The 17,071-nt window shown below is 37.2% G+C and overlaps 3 protein-coding genes across 3 annotated transcripts; all 3 read left to right on the top strand.

The window, feature by feature from the left end:
• Positions 1-7,617: 7,617 nt before the first annotated feature.
• On the top strand, positions 7,618-8,291 carry PKNH_1115700 (splicing factor 3B subunit 5, putative; the record flags this gene model as incomplete). Its single annotated transcript, XM_002261298.1, has 4 exons — positions 7,618-7,709; positions 7,862-7,921; positions 8,065-8,128; positions 8,241-8,291. The coding sequence occupies 4 exons, from the start codon at positions 7,618-7,620 to the stop codon at positions 8,289-8,291; spliced, it is 267 nt and encodes an 88-aa protein (XP_002261334.1).
• A 1,161-nt stretch (positions 8,292-9,452) lies between these two features.
• On the top strand, positions 9,453-10,640 carry PKNH_1115600 (RWD domain-containing protein, putative; the record flags this gene model as incomplete). The annotated part of the gene is made up of 1 exon (XM_002261297.1): positions 9,453-10,640. One exon carries the CDS (start codon positions 9,453-9,455, stop codon positions 10,638-10,640), a length of 1,188 nt encoding a protein of 395 aa, XP_002261333.1.
• A 1,281-nt stretch (positions 10,641-11,921) lies between these two features.
• Positions 11,922-15,896, top strand: PKNH_1115500 (conserved Plasmodium protein, unknown function; the record flags this gene model as incomplete). The annotated part of the gene is made up of 1 exon (XM_002261296.1): positions 11,922-15,896. One exon carries the CDS (start codon positions 11,922-11,924, stop codon positions 15,894-15,896), a length of 3,975 nt encoding a protein of 1,324 aa, XP_002261332.1.
• Positions 15,897-17,071: the final 1,175 nt, after the last annotated feature.

Genomic DNA, 17,071 nt, shown 5'->3' with positions numbered 1-17,071 from the left:
TGGAATCCATCTCTACATCGTTGGGACCGTTCCTTCCCTCCATTTCCAGCATGACAATGGATGTTAAATTTGGGAAAATAAAGGGAGAGAAAAGGGGACAGGAAAAGGCGAATACCCACGTATTTGCATTTAAACACACTTGTGTATCTATCCTCGTGTATGCTCCTACCCCTTCAATCAAATATACACGTGTTTACGCGTTGGGTTACCAGGTCGGGGGAAAAGCTGTCAAAATATGAAGCCTACAGGGAAGAGAAGGTACCCAGTCAAAGAACCAAACAACAGTTTTATTTGGCCTAACCGTTAATAGTGTCCCTTAAAATGGTATACCTAGCTCTTTTCGGTAAAAAAAAAAAAAAAAAAAAAAAAAAAAAAAAAAATTATTCCCTGCGCTACAACCTTGAAATGATATTAAAGACGGTGTTGTTTCGTTTCGTTAGTTATTTCGATTAACTATTTTGTTGTTCTTTCTCCCTCTGAATGGCTCTAACTTCCTGTATTATTCAAAAAATTGTGCTTTATTTTATTATTATTATTATATTTTTTTTTTTTTTTTATCCGTTGCGTAATGCTGCTGCCTTCGCTATATCCAACTCGCGAAGTCTTATTCTTTTTCTATTTCCTTAAAAATTGGATATTCGTGGACACTGCCCCTTTTTCGCGTATCCCTTGGGATTATTGCGTTGTGAGCAGTGTGCATGGGAAGGAATACACGTGTGTGCATATACTCACCACTGCATCTACAGCTCTGTTTAGCAATGCACTTGGCAAGAACGAATCTCTGCCAGATTAACACCCCTCTCTTTTTTTTCTGTGCGTTCAAATAGATAATTACGCTTAGAAAAGAACGGGGGGAAATGAAACAAAAAAAAATAATAAAATAAAATATAAAATAAGAGGGGAATGTGAGAAAAAAAAAATCACATTGCTTGGTGTAATTTTTCTGAAAGATAAATAAATGGTGGATACATAGGTGCAAATATGTAGGTGTCCGCAAGGCACAATAAATGCTAAACGGACAATTACATTTACACTGTTGAAGATACTCACTCTACCTCTGCGTAGGAGCTGACATAATTTAAAAAAAAGTAGATACAGTCTGCAGAGGTACAGCGCATCCATACGTATACAAATTCTCCACGTGTGTACACGCAGATGCCTTCGAGCGTATCATACAAAACATGCCGTGCGGGAGTAAGAACGAATTAGCAAAAAAAAAAAAAAAAAAAATGTGGTATGCAGATATGTACGCCCAAATATGCACACAAAAATTGGTAAAAGCAAAAGTGGCAGAGGATGCATCCACGTATTCATTACACACATGGCTCAACGGGACACAGCATGAGAGTCTCTGCGACATTTCTCTCTTTACACTTGTATAGGCACGTAAAGGAATAACTGTACAACTGTTTGGGAAAAAATATAAAAATATTTAACTTCCCTTTGTGCGTATATAAAATGCTATACCTTCCACATGCTACACCAAAAAAAGGGAAAAAAGAAAAAAAAAAAAAAAAAAAAAAACGCATACAAATATGTGTGCATATATAGATATATACACATTCTTACGAATTCGTTTTTTTTTTTTTTTTTTTCTGTGATTATCCACCACCCCCTGGTGGTTTATTTGAGTAAGTGTCCTTTACAACCATGCTTCGTGCGAGTAAGGGGAAAAAATAAAATAAAAATAAATTAAACAAATAAATTAAATTAAAATATGTCAAATTAAATTATATCGAATTAAATATTTTTTCTTACAATTCGCTTTTTCTTTACCTGCACTTTTGCAGAACTGGACTAAATGAAACACACACTTATTTATATCATTTTCTTGGCATACATGTAACGTGGAGCACGTAGTTGTGTGATACTAATACGGAGTTCATGTCGACACTTTTGTCTCCTTTTGAGAATAAAAATAAAACTTCATAACGCCACAACAACACAAAGGGGGATTAGCACAAGGGTTAGGATAAACGATAGGCAATTACACAAATGCGGATGCACGTTAAATGTATTATCTGTGGATCACACGTTCTACGCACATAAAAATATGTAACGCCCTGTTTAATGCTAAGTTGTACGAGTGAGTGCAATGGATTTGACATAAATGAGGGGGGTCAGCGCACTGTTGAAAAAGAATATACATGTAAATGAGGCATGTGAGCAGGTAAAAATTGTAATCGCTCAACGCACATAAAAATGTACAACATAACATATGGAAATATAAACATCCAACATACAAACACGCGCGCACGAATTGTCCGATGCATATCTTTAAATACGCAACAGAAACGAATTCGATGTTGCAAAGCATAACTTTACGATGAAAAATAAATCAAAATTTAATTTTGCGTTAACATCTTTATTTTATTCGTTCTACACCTAGCAATTATTATTTTATTTTATTTTTTCTTTTTTTCTTATGACGCGTTTACCTTCTTTTTGGGACATGTATGTTGTACACCTATGCGTGGGTAATTAGTCCACCATTGGATATGTACATATTCATATTTTTTTCATTTTTCCTGGCGTACCAGGCACGAAAAGTATAGGCATACACGTATACACATAAACGATTTGGCATATATATATATATGTATGCACAATTGGATAAACTTTCAACTACGCATAAACACCTCGCATTATGCATTTACTTTTTTATATGTACTTATAACATGCGTGTAAAGGCAAAAAGACATGCTCTCCACTCCCATCCACAATTAAGGCATTACAGTTTTCTCCAGAATGAAGTGCGCTCTGTGCAAATGAATCGCGGACCGTTTTGTAAAAAAAAAAAAAAAAATTAATTACAACGGATTGGAAGCATACGTATTATGTAAGCACTTACATGGGCAACACGTTAACTCTCATACAGGCATAGTCATACACATATAGTGAATCACAGTTGGACATGTATGCCCCTATTGCACATGCGGGTATTTTTCCAATAAGGTAGATATGGTCTATTTTTTTCATATAACCTTATTTTCCTACCTCTTTCTTTCGCCAACAATATATTTTTTTCCCAACCCCTTTAAATCGTTAATATCTTAATGTTTTTGCTTATTTGATTGCTAAGCGCATGTGCTGTTCTGCTTATGAATACCAACCGGTTTTTATATCGCTTTTTTTTATTTCTTTATATGGTTATCTTTTTATTTTTAGACCAGTGAGTGGGTTGGACGTGTGGTGGAGAAGCATTCGTAATTGAAGTCCCACGGGCAGGTGCACTTGTATATGCATATATATACACGTATGTAACTATGTGTGCACACACGTTTGTACGTGTATGTGTCCATATGTGCCTGTGCGCGATGTGCACATTACCAGTATATTTTAGTACACAGCAGTATGTAAGCAGGGAGGTAAAATAAAGAAACATAAAAACAAAAGTGGTACTATATGTACCTCTGGGGTCCGCGTGTGTTGGGGGAAGGTAGGTCAAATGCACACTGAAATATGTACACTACGCACACGACACTTCTTCGCGTTCTCTAGCAAAATATTAAAAGGAATTGCAATTTTCGAAATTTTACGAGAACAAGAAAAAAAAATGGTTCGCGCTTCTGTGGTGGGCCACATATATATATTCGTATGTACGCATGGCGTACCTGGTATTGTTTTTTTTTTCCTTTTTAAGTTTTCCTATCAATAACGGTTACGTGTTAAGGCGGTTTAAAAACTTCTCTTAAGCTGTGTAAAGTGTATCACTCTTCTTTAGTGATGGTGTTATATCTTTGTTCTGGGCGCATACACATTCATTCAGTCATTCATTGCGTTACGACAGGATAATACATACAGCATACAATTTTGTAAATTCGCTTCGTTGGCACGTACAACGTCAGCCAAGTCGAAGAAAGTTGTTAAAAGGATTTCTCGTACATAACGCGAAGAATTTTTATCTGGTATTTAAAAAAAAAAAAAAACAAACAAAAAAAAACAATTCTTTTTTCAAAACATAAATCTTTCCTTTTTTCAAAAAAAAAAAAAAATTCTTCAGTTCGCCATATACTTTTTGGGCCCTTTAATCGAAAATGAACTTTTTTTTTTTTTTTTTTTTTTTTTTATTTTTTGTTGAGGTTTTTTTTTTTTTCCTTTATTATGAAATGAAAAAAATCCAGGAGTGAAAAAAAAATATTGTGATGATAATATATAATCGCGGTACGACCATTGGTCCCCCGCTGGATGGCACAGTGAATGATAAGATATATAACACAGTGTTAAATTAATGCTATACTTGTTTTTCGTATTTATATAATTATGTTGGTACGTACTCTGCGCTGCTTATTATATTTATGCTGATTTGAAAAATAATACATAAAATAAAAAATATTAAAACGGAAAGAAGGATGAGTTGAGTGCAGGGGAATTTGGCTGGCTAAAATATATACACGTATGTCATATGGATTTGCATACGCATAAAAAAGTACATAAATGGTAAACATATATTATAGCACGTACGTACCATAATATACCACATAATATAATACATGTAAAATATCCCCGTGGCAATTTACGCGTGCGACGAAAAAATGACAAATGAAACAGAGTGAGCTAAAAAGCGGCTACTTCGTTGAACAGAAAAAGGGGGGGATTATTGAAAGGCCAAATGGAAATGGAAAAATAACAGAATGCTGAAAAAAAAAAAAAAAAAAAAAAAAAGCATATAAATATACAAACATTTTGCGTCATAATTTGTCGGAGGATTTTGAAAAAAAAAAAAAAAATATTGTGCCATACGAACTGCGAAAATTTGAATGCATTATGGGGGGGGGCAAATAAGTGGTACCATTTTTTATATACCAATTTTGTAACGTACAAAAGGAAGATTAAAAAAGAGGGGGGGGGGGTACTGCTACATATCATTACATATATATATTTTTATACGACATATTATTTTATGTATTAAAAACATATGCTCACAAGCTACAAAATGGCGTCATCGTCCATTGGGTGAATTTGTAAGCGCGCTTAAAAAAAAAAAAAAAAAAGGCCTTCTTACGGATGAACAGCCAGTAAGTATACGTACATGCAAATAAATACCCATAACGCATAATACATACATACTTATGATGAGGGACTTTCGCGGTAGCCAGAATAGGGAAGGAATTTTATAAGATTTAATTGTAGGACTAGCAAAAATATTATTCACTCGATTGTATGTTACGTCATACGCAAATACATACGCATAATTCGTATTCATCCATTCCATACGTACATGTATGCGCGTATAAACAAGGATATATCCCGTTTAATATGTATATATGTACTTACGAGCTATATTGTACCGATGCTACGTCCATGGGCAAAAAAATGGCACTTTTCTTTTTTTTTACGTTCTCTTAATCCAATGGGGAAATATAAGGAATAAGAAGTATCCCTTCTTCGTCGCGACATAGAACCCCTTTCTGCTGAACTCTTTTTAGCAAGACTCTGTTTTTTTGTATGCCAAAACCTGCAACATTTGCTAAGTCCACTGATAGGTAAATTATTAAATAAAATGAGCATCCCCTTTATTACAATAATCTCACGCTTTCTGTTTTGTTGCGCCTTTGTTCACGGTCAGGAACAATTTTCTTTCCTCTTTTTTAATTGTCCACTTGAGGCAGATTTAAATTGTGTGGTAGTGTTTACCTTTCTTTTTATTTTTATTTTTTCATATTTTATCCCATAATATAGTTAAGCGCATATATATACGTGTACTACCTTTATTTTATTATGTATGTCCATTTTATGACAATCTTTCACACGCACAACTATATGATAATACAACCACGCACACACGTGCATCGATGCTGTCAAACTGGAAACATCATCGTGGCTAGCGCAATGTATGAAAAAAGAAAAAGAGAGAACGTTCATGGAACTGATACTCCCTTTTGCCATTCGTTGCGGAAAAATAATGTCAGACCGTTTTTACTAAACCTTAATGAAATAATTTTAAAGAGTACACTGCCATTCTTATCATCGTTGCTGGTATATCATGCCACATGGCGAACGTAGGGTGTGCGATGAAACAATCACTTATGAATTTCCTCATATGGATGGTGACTTACCTAATTGTTTCTACAATTTAATTTTAATGAAGAAATTGCTACATATTTTTTAAACCATAGAAAAGAAGGGACTGATCAAAATGGAAATCAGAGGGTGAATTTCCTTCTCGTGTGCATATCCAATTGTGCGCTTTTATGCCCCTTCATCGTACGTTGCTTCGCGGACGGCAATCTTGCTTTAGTGGAAGGCAAAGATAAAGCTGCCAGAAAGAAATATACCTCCTCTCGCCATTATTCATCTGCGAATTTCCTACACAGGTGTGTTTATTGCGGTTCTATCTTCCGACCCATTTAGGGATTTTTTTTTTTTTTTAAAGTAAAACCGGTTAATGATATAAAACCGTAGGATGATTGAAAAAATAAACATAATTGGATTAATCTGCACATTCGCACTGTGCCTCTAATGTCATATATTTTTTTTTTTTAAACTGGAAGGTAGCTCATCTTCCCCGAAATGGTGAAAAGACAAAAAGGAGAAAAAGCCGCGTTGCTTCTTTTGAGTGTTCAACTTTATAGCCGCATGTCGGTACGCACATATCGGTTGTGTGGGACAGTCATCTCCCCTTCCGTATGTCATACAAAAAGGTTATAGAGAAAAGGGGGAAAACAAAACTTCTACAAATGCTGTTTACGGAAAAAGGCACAGTGATATTATTATTGTGTTCTTCATGTTCGTCAGAAAAAACGAATTTATTTCTTTCACATTTCTGTTAATTTAAAAAGATGGGATAGTGTTGCCTTACCCCGCAGGGAAAAATATGGCGGGATACGGTTGCCCATTCGTATGCAATATAGCAGCGGGGTGTGAAACTCCAATTTTACGGCACAGGTGAAATGGAAAAAAGAGGAAAAAATTATATATGTAAGGCTGCTCTATTGGGTACTAATTTATTATATGGTTTTCCTTTGTCGTTTCTTTATTCGTAATTTTTTATTTTATTTTTTCAAAAAAACACCTTTGGAAAAACGCCCTCAATGAGCGTTTTTTCGCGTTACTATTTTCATTCATTTTTGGCAATTATATGTGGATGCGTAAAGTTTTAAAGGACGCTCTCTTAAAAAGGCAGCAGTCTCAAGAGGTATATTTTGCAGCCGTATTCGCAAGCATACGTAATCGATGCATTCTTAAGAATGTGACATTTTGTCAATTCGGGAAATCACGAAAAAGGAAAGGTACACCATATGGTCAATATATTCCTTTTTTTTTTTTTTAATCAAAAATTGAGGATTATTGTTATATGCTCGTTGAAAAAAAAAAAAAAAAAACGAAGGAGGGTTTGCCTTTTCTGCAAATTTTTCACAAAAGGGCATTTTCCATTCGAACATTATTTCGACAAAGCTATACCTTTTTCTGAATTAACCTAAACGGACGGAAAACAATTAGAGAGTTGTTACATTTGTACATGCGTAACGTAGAAGAGAAACAACCACCATCTTCTCCGTAATATATTTCCATCATATAATATTGAAATTCACACTCCAGTCTAAGAGCCGAAACAACAGCTAATTCTTTGCCCCCCAATTTAGAAGACCTAAGCTCTACGGGGAGTATAGCAAAATGTCTGCATTTGACCGGTTTAATATCCACGCGCAGTTGGAACATTTGCAGAGCAAGTATCAGGGCTCTGGACACTCCGACACTACTAGATGGTATGTTGACGAGCAACTGTGCAAACGGACGCAGCACACTTGGACGGAGGAATGACACACAAAGAGGCACCCCTCACGCGCTGTATTGGGAAAAGCTAAAATTATACACATGTGCTACGTTATTTATTTATTTATTTTTTTTTTAACTGTAGGGAATGGTTAACAAACATCCACAGAGATACATTGGCATCGCACGTAGGACATTATTCGAGGTACTTTAAGAGAGAGACAATCAAATGGGTTACGCATGTGGTCCACACGTAATGAGGGCTCCGAACTGCACAGTTTGCCCACCTATTCTGTGTCGAAAGATGAAAATACTTATTAATGCCATTTTTCTTTAATTTCCTCTCAGATTAGCTTATTTCGCCATTGTAGAGAATGAACCAGTCGCCAAAATAAGATATCGCTGTCTGCAGGTAGGTCCATTTAGAGATGCATTAGAATCCATTTTTTTTGTTCCTTTCTAACTGCACATTTCTCTTTCTTTGCTCATGTGGTACCATATGGCTTCTTCTTTTTTTCCCGCAGAATATGTCACTTCCCGTTGTTCCAAAGCCAAAAAAAGAGTCGAAGCAGTGATGACTTGTTTTCGACTTTTTCCAATCTCTCCGCCGCCAACCCATGTGAGATATATTTTTTTTTTTTGTGTGTGTCATTAACTTTATTTAACGAGGCATATCACTGTGCCTTATTATTTTTTTTTTAGTCTTTTTATTTATTTATTTTTTTTTTTTTTTTTTTTTTTTCAAAACGTAATACATCTGTATAAGCCGAAAAGAAGGCCTCTTAAAAAAGGGAAAAAATAACAAATGTTAACGACTGTCATAAATCCTTTAATTGTAAAAATGTTGGTCTCCAGGGAGTAGAGGTTGGTGTAAAATAGTCTTCAAATAGTATGTTGTAAATGCTACCATATATATATATATATATGTTACGGCAGCTGCGTACTCAATCTGCGTATAAGGAATAAATGTCAAATGTCTTTTTTTTTTGGTTGAATTAGTTGCCCCTTTTTCTTGTATAAAGGGAAGGGGAGGGGGGGTTCCCAATTTGGTAATCATTCTTCCGTACGCATAATGTCCGTACGCATAATGAGTTAAGGAATTTTGTGAAAAAAGTGGGAGTTATAATCATGGTTCTAAGGGGAATTACGAAAATGAGCTGACATATCTTGCATTTACCGCATTTGAACAAATTAAAGTAAAAAACTACTTTTAACATCGAACAGGTTTTCATACGTATCGTATGTGCAGTGTATATTTGCTTTTCTCCCTACTTCGTTTTTATAAGCATGATTATTTTTTGCCTTCTTAACTGCTTGTCGAGGGAGAGATAAACATTGTCACACCATCAAGCAGTCCAGAATACCCTGCAAAGCTATCGTTACGGAGGGGGCAATTTACCATTTTTACTTTTCCCTTGTAACGTCTATGCATAATAGTCTGCCTTGGGAGGTGCACACGTGGGTCAAAGGAGATTTTTCTAATTGGCCCAAAATTGTCCCATGAAGAAAAAAAAAAAAAAAAAAAAAAAAAAGTCGTGATATAGGAAAAATTCTGAACCGTTCAAGCAATCTAGTTTTTTTTTTTTCTTTTTTTTTTTTTTTCTGCGCAATTGCGATAGAGAAGTAATTATTCACAATGACATATCGATTGCAGAACATGCCAGAAGGAAAGGGGTAATCCATCTATTAGTGTATTCCCTTTTGCGCTTGAAACGTTTGGTCCCCTCTTTGATACTATGTTGCATAACGGCAAAAAAAATCCTACCCAAGCAGTGGATGACGGAAACCCACGAAAGAGTAAACACCGGGAAGTAGGTAGCCATTGTAAGGGACTGGATAAGAAGGAAAATATAAACAAATCAGGAGAAGAGCATATTAAAAAGGTTGAAGGAAGGGAAAATTGTGAACCACATGACATTAAACGAAGAGGTGAAATAGATAAAGTATTAATTCAGTGTGAAGAGTTGCAAAGAAAAGAACTGGAAGCGTTAAAACTGATTTATGTGCGGGACAGAGAGCTAGTCATTCAAAATGAAAATGACGAAAAGAGGGACACAATAATACACATGCAATTGAATGATGAAAATATCAGTGACAATGTGATAAATTTAACTTTCGAGTTACCCAAGGATTATCCTTTAAAATCCTTTTTACTCATTGATATAAATGTAAAAAATTTCACTCCAGACATGAACAATTATTTGAACCAGGAAGTGTACAAAGATATGCCAAATTATATAGCTCATGAAAACAGCATTTTAAGTATCATTTACCGAATTAACGAGTTGGTGGAAAATATACAAAATAGCAAGAAGACTTCCGTGGATCACAGTTATTTATCATCAGAAGAAAGGGAAGAATACGTTGAGGAGGGAGCATTTGACCCATCCGAAGACCAACTTATCAAAGACCACGTGCCATTTCTATATTGCAGCGGAATGACCTATTCCCACCACAGAAGGGTGTTAGCCAGACGGCTGTGCTACTCGCACCATATTCTTAGTTTAGTAAAAAGAACCTACATAATTAAATGGGCGAAAGATTTAAAAATTGGGGGGTACTCAAAAATAGGCTACCCCGGTATAATAATATGTGAGGGTCCCAAGGAAGAGGTCGATTTTTATATTAACAGTTTGAATAAACTGAGATGGAAGCATTTCGACTGTAGGGGCATGGAGGATATTATTTTAAAGGAGTATGAGGACTTGGATGATGCACGGGTTCTTCCAAGAACCATGTACGAGCTCGATCCAAAAGGGATGAGCACCCTGTCTAATATATGCACCGAATGCGGTTTACGGGATTTGTTTTTAACAAGCATGAAAATTTATCACACCGGGGATAAGCGCTCAACGGATGAAACGGGGAAGGGAACCGACAGCAATAGCCAGGACAAAAATAAAAAGAAAAAAAAGAAAAAATGACACCCGTTGGGGGTGGGTAAAGGGGGCCCACAAAAACACTATTCTTCAAACTGCAGCGCGGGAAAGCCTTTTTTTTTTTTTTGTTTTTCATTTTAATATACCTTTTTTTGTTGTTTTTTTTGTACTATTTGAGCATTCCGTATGGCCGCCTTTTCGCGCTGCGCAGAAGAGCGCAGAAATAATTTACGCGCGAAATTGCATTCCCCAGTGATGAAGAAAAAAAAGAACGATGTAATGTCTACACTTTTGCAATTTTTTAAAAAAAGAACTAATCGTGTAGGCTAACCTTTTTTCGCGCGTGCTGTACGCACAGTTGCAATATCGCAATGTGCGTGTCCTATCTGCACGTAGGCCTTTCCCAAAAGGGGACAATTTATTTCATAAGAGCGCGTGCACATATGCCCGTGAGAACATCCAAAACAAGTTGCTCTTACGTTAATAACCTGTGTATATATATATACATTTTTAACTCTGTCCAATTAAGCAGAACGATATGTGCACATAAATCTCCGCAATATTTTGGCCCTTTCGTAGAAAGTAAGATGATCGTACTTTTAGGATTAAAAATATATATATATATTGCGTTGCTTAGCAGCTATAACATGTTCGTTTCACTTGGCTCATTCCCAAAACAATGTAGAGTAAATTTTGTCATCTTCGTGTGTACACTTTTTATTGTAAAAATTCGGGGAATATATTCCCGCGAATGTTACCCTTTTTCTTTTTTTTGTCCTTCTGTGGTTTCCATTTTGTACTGTATTTTTATCCCTGCTGGATGTACTATGCGTGTGTACGCGTAAAAAACATAGTTGTGTGCATACTATTACGTAACTGCGCATGTGTTGACTCCCGTGTGGACACTTGTTTGATGCCCACGTGTAACTCACATTTTGTAAAGACTTGCTGCTAAGAGTAATTTTTAAATTTTTCAACTTGGTCTACCTCCTCACAAAACAAGTTTTGGAAAAAAAAAAAAAAAAAAAAAAAAAAAAAAAGTTCACGTCATTGTATAGGGAAGGCATATACCCCGCTTCATGGTTAACCCACATATGTTGTTAGCAGCATTGTTAAGATTTAGCAAAAAGGTAGGGACCCTATTGGTACTCTGTCCAGTTATAACCTTCAAGATAGTACATGTACACCCGTATCGGTTGTCTATTCCCAATTTTGAAGTTCCTTTTTGTTTTTGTTAAAACTTCGAAGAGTGCGAATAAGAACGAGGGGGAAATCAGACAAAGTAAAGATAGATCAAGTAGCGGAAACCGCGGGGTGGGACGAAACATGCACGGGCTGTACAGAAAAAATCAGCTGAGCGCGCCCGAGGAACACCTGTGCACGAACGCATTTTGGAGGAAGAACCTGTTACGCAGGTACGAAATAAAACCGAAATATTTTAACGTACCGACATATGTCAAAAATAACACCAATGAATGCTTCGAGAGGGTCTCAAAAAATTCCTGGTATGATACTAGCAGTTTTAGGAAGAAGAAAGGTGCATTTTTATTTAGCAGAGAATTGAGAAACATCAATTGGGGTAGAAACCAAGATGGAGTAGAAATCAGCGTGAGTGATAAACCACACGATGAGGTTGAACCTTCTATAAACGGTGCGCTTTCAATACTGACAAACAGTGAAGGCGCCAAGAATTTAGACGAATGCAATAGTTTCTCCAAAAATGTTGTAAGTAGCAACCCAAATGACAATGCTTTGAATGATAAAACATCAAATGATAAAGAAAAAAAAAAGAAAAAAACAGTCCATTCACCCAATGATGGAGTAACTTCCAGTGGCAACTTGTTAACCCTTCAAGCCAGAAAAAAAAAGATACACAAATTAGCAAAAATGGGTAGTGCCAAAAAAGCAGATAACGTTAAAAATGAAAAGTGGACTCCTGAAAGTTGTAAGCCTTTGGAGCATATACCCGCACAAAGGTATACCCAAAAAGGGGGCGCTACTCATTCGCCTAGTGGCCAAGTGTACAGAAGGAAACAAACGAGCGTTGATCATTGGAAGTTCAAAAAGGAGGAAAGATTAAAGGGGTGTGTTCTGCATGAACAAGTCAACGAGAGCATCCTTTCCAGCAGGCTATCAGTCGAAAAAGGAATTATGTGCGTACACAAATTGCCTACACTTCCTCTAGACGATAAAATGAAGTCAGACAAAAATGGAAAAGGACAATTGGCAAACATCTCTAAAAGGATGAAAGAGAAAAATTCTCACAGAAGGGAAAACTTAGCGGGGGTGTTACAGATGATTCCTTCCAGGGGGGGCACAAAAAAAGAATCTCTTGTCAGCTCTTACTTCACTTCTGAAGTTGCATCTGTTAGTTTTATTGCAAGTGGAGGCTATACCCATAGGGGGAGCAAAATGGAAGAGAAAAACACACAAATAGGGGAAGAACAAATAAGGGGGGGTTTTCATCCCACTGGAAATTCCAAATCGATGGCTAGAGCAATTGACCTGAGAAAAGCAACGTACACAGGTTACCAACAAAAGGGGAGACGATTCTTTGGGGCGCAAAAAATGCTTCTAAACGAAAGAAATCAGGAAAAGGAAAAAGTAAAAGTGGCGAATTTAGAAGATAGAGTTTCTGGAATGCCCACCTGGAACTGCGTATTCGAATCACCACACCATGTAGAAGGCAGCCCCACAAACAAGACACGAATCACCAATTCGGTAGAGAGAAAAAATGGGGAACATACAAAAGATACATGCTCATCAAAGTACTCCTCAGAAAAAAGACCAACCGCAGAATGTATGATGATTGAAGACATACATATAAATAGGCCTAAACAAGAGGAGCGAATCATAGGCATGTCCACAAATTTACCACCCCATAGTAAAAACCTTCATCTTCTAGAAGACTGCAGGAATGAAAAGATGTTCTTCAACTCCCTTGTTACCACTAAAATGTATTTTAGAATCGACTTTAAGATATATAAGCCTATTCTTATGAGGACAATTACCCAAGTGAGGGTGTACTCAAATGAGAAGCTACTTCAGTGTGTTTATATAAAGGAGTACCCACAAAATTTTTCTGTAGTTGTACAAAGTGCTACCCGAATGTACAATGGAAAAGTGCTAGACAAAATGAAAAATAAGTTAATTAATATCAAAGAAAGAGGGGTTCTGAATTTTACGTATCTAAAGAATGAAAAAGTAATTGGGTGTTCCCATATTAGCATTAAGCATCTAGTATGTTCTGGAGTAGAAGGAGGCATTTTCATTCCAGTACATGACCACATGGATTGTAGAAAGGAGAAGAATCCAAAAGAAGCTTTTGTACAAGATCCTCTCCTCCCATTTGAGAGACAAGAAATTAACGTTTTGAAGTCCAAAATTTTTGTAAACTATAGGATTGATTGCCCCAAAAGTATGCATGATTTTATTTCATCTGGAGAAATGGTTACAACAAGGGCGAAAATATCCTTCCTGGAGGATATGGTTAGACAAATGTATAGCTTCATAGAAGATTCTGCGCTTCTCAGGTTCGCGAAGGGTACAAGGGTCGCACATGGAGGTAGTGAATGTGGCACTGGGCATGGGGGGGTAGGTAGTCCACAGGTGCCCTCCTTGGAATATCACGCGTTGAAAGAAGTCGGCAAAGTGGAAAATGGGGACCAAGACGCCGACGGCGAAAAACACTTAGAAAGTGAAAACACATGCGATAGAAGCAGTTATATGGGGAACGCCGATTCGAGGCAATGGGAGAAGGGAAGTTTATCCAGCGTGCTCAACGGAGGTGATGCCACAGAAGGGGGTGGCAGAGAGACTAAGGATCATCGGCCCATTGGGAATGCCACCCAAAATGGGGAAAGGGAAAATGTAGTCGATAGGAAAGATGAAAATGTGGTGGAGGAAAAATCCAAGAGCACTGATTTAGAGGAAGAACCTTGGGATAATACGCCTTGCTCGAACCATAGAGGGCATTCTCCGTGTGATGGCATTGTCACGGAGGAACTACGGGAAGAGGTACCCAATCGGAATAACGTAGTGGCAGATGTGTTAAAATTGAAATCAGAAGACCCCGACAGATATAATTGTCAAGATAGGGATAACACCCACGTGGAAAGCACTCCTCCTGGGAAGGCACAGAGTGATAATGGAGAGAATGATGAGAGCAACCAGAAGGGAACCAAGGACGAAGTAGGACAATGTGGCGAGAACAAGTGCGTTCCAAGAGGGATGCCTACTTACACTAAGGGATCAAAAACAAATTTCCCATTTGAACATAAAAAGAGAAAAGAGCAAATAGAGCAACTAGAAAGCATCATAGCAGAGTATAAAAAAGAATTAGGAGAAAAAATGGAGGAGATACAAAAATTAAAACATTCAAACAATAATACAAATATACTCTACAAAGCCTGTTACAGGAAATTACAGGAAATTGAAAATGAGCGGAAAAGGACCGACGCAATGAACTTCCTACTCAGATTCGATGATTCCTGTGCTAATAAGTTAACCAATCGTTTGGACACGAAGAAATCCCTCCCCCGAAGAAAGGCATATACTGAAACTGATTTGAATATAGTAATGGGCCCTGATATGCGAAGAATAAACTCTCTGCAAACTGCTTTAGTTGCGCTAAACGTTGAAGACAACAACATGGGCGGAAATTCCATTCGCAGGAGCGGCACTGTCACTGCCACTGGAAGCAGTGCCTATGCAACCATCATCCGAAGCCTCCCCCCATTGGGGAAGGAAAAAATGAACAAGAAGAAACATACCATCCGCAATGAATCAGTCAACAAGACGGTTATGAATTTATTTGACGGTGATTTAGGAGAAAATCTCCTGGTACAAAAGAATGCCACACGGAGAGGAACCATGACGGGCGAGAATGACCACGACGACCACCAATTCCTCCTCAGTAACTATCAAATTAAAGAAAAAAAAATTGATGCGCTTGTAAAGGAAAACGAATCGTTAAAGGAACGAATAAACACTTTGACCTTAACCGATGCGGAATGCTCCAGCAGAATACCACCACTCAGAGATATTTACTCCACAACAAGAAAAAAAGACAAATGTAGGGGCCAGAAACATGCGAAATTAAGAGGAGTCGGGCAGAATCGCACGAACTCAAACTATGTGGAACATTCGTGGGGGGAGAAAAAAAAAAATTACAACTATGATGGGGTGAGGAACAAATATAGCAGTAACAGCAGATTTAACTTCCCTCTCAATTTGATTAGAAGTTATTCTAACGATTCCATTTCTCACAGGGATGTGGGCATCTATTCATCCGGATGTTAAATATATGACCCGCGAACAATGCAACAATCCACACGTTGTCATTGGTCGTGTGTGTGTGTGTGTGTTTTTTTTTTTTTTTTTTTTTTTTTCTTGAATTTCCGATGCCTCTCGACGGGTTCTCCATTTTGTACTTATGCGTACAGCTTGCCATGCCCGTCAAAGAGAAGCAGTCATTCATTGAGGCGAAGTTCTGGATGGACAGGTTGGCCCCCTTCATGGGGGTGACACATAACGAGCGAATTATACTGGGAGCAGAATAGTTCTCCATCTACACTTTAATAAATTGTTAGCTTAAAAAAAAAAAAAAGGATGTGTTGCACGGTGGTAGGTGGATATGTACTGGGGGCACAAATACCTAGTGTTTTTTTTTTTTTTTTTTTTTTTTGCGTTTTTTTCCATTCTGCATTTCGGAGACTCTCTCACAATGAGCTGCGCATTCTCTGGGTTTGTGGGGTGAAATGTAGAAATACTCCTCCTAAAGGGGGAAGACACACAACGATTAGCACAGTGGTTGTGCGCGTGTATAGGCAGGCACATAGGCAGATGCAAATAGCAATAAACAGATGCATATGCAAATGGTTTTAACACTCTTCCTGGTGGGGGATATCCCCCGTCCTGTTTCCTCGCCTTGCAGTCTAGCGGGCCAGTTAATGTGTCACAAAAAAAAAAAAAAAAATAATGATAAAATTGAGGTGTCAAATTGTGGTATCTTCTCAGTCTAGCCAAAAAATTATAAATGCAAAAAAAAAGAAAAAAAAAAGAAAAAAAAAAAAAAAAAAAGACCAGTATTTTTCACTCTCTTTTTGTCCTGTGGTGCATTCTTTTGGGCTCCCTTCTACAAACAAACAGAATGGGGAAATACAAATGCTTCGAAGTTGGTTCACAGTGCCTGTCTGCGGATATATATTCTTGTTTGCTCGTGTGCATGTCAGTATAAGCAGCACGACGGAAAAAAAAAAAAAAAGAAAAATTGGCAGATTGCTTGTCATAACAAATGAGGCTGACATAATAGGTGACGTCGTGAAACGGTGCAGCGTGCCAATTGGTTTGTCATGGAGATTCACCCATCGAGTAATTCACACGATCACAATCTCTGTTTTGAAAAAACTTCGGTAATCTTTTTATCCCTCGTTAGCTTACTATGCGTAGATGAGTACTCATATATGTTATGCGCT

This window comes from Plasmodium knowlesi (assembly GCF_000006355.2).
Source record: "Plasmodium knowlesi strain H genome assembly, chromosome: 11".
Classification (NCBI taxonomy): domain Eukaryota; phylum Apicomplexa; class Aconoidasida; order Haemosporida; family Plasmodiidae; genus Plasmodium; species Plasmodium knowlesi.
This window is presented reverse-complemented; position numbering and strand designations above follow the sequence as displayed.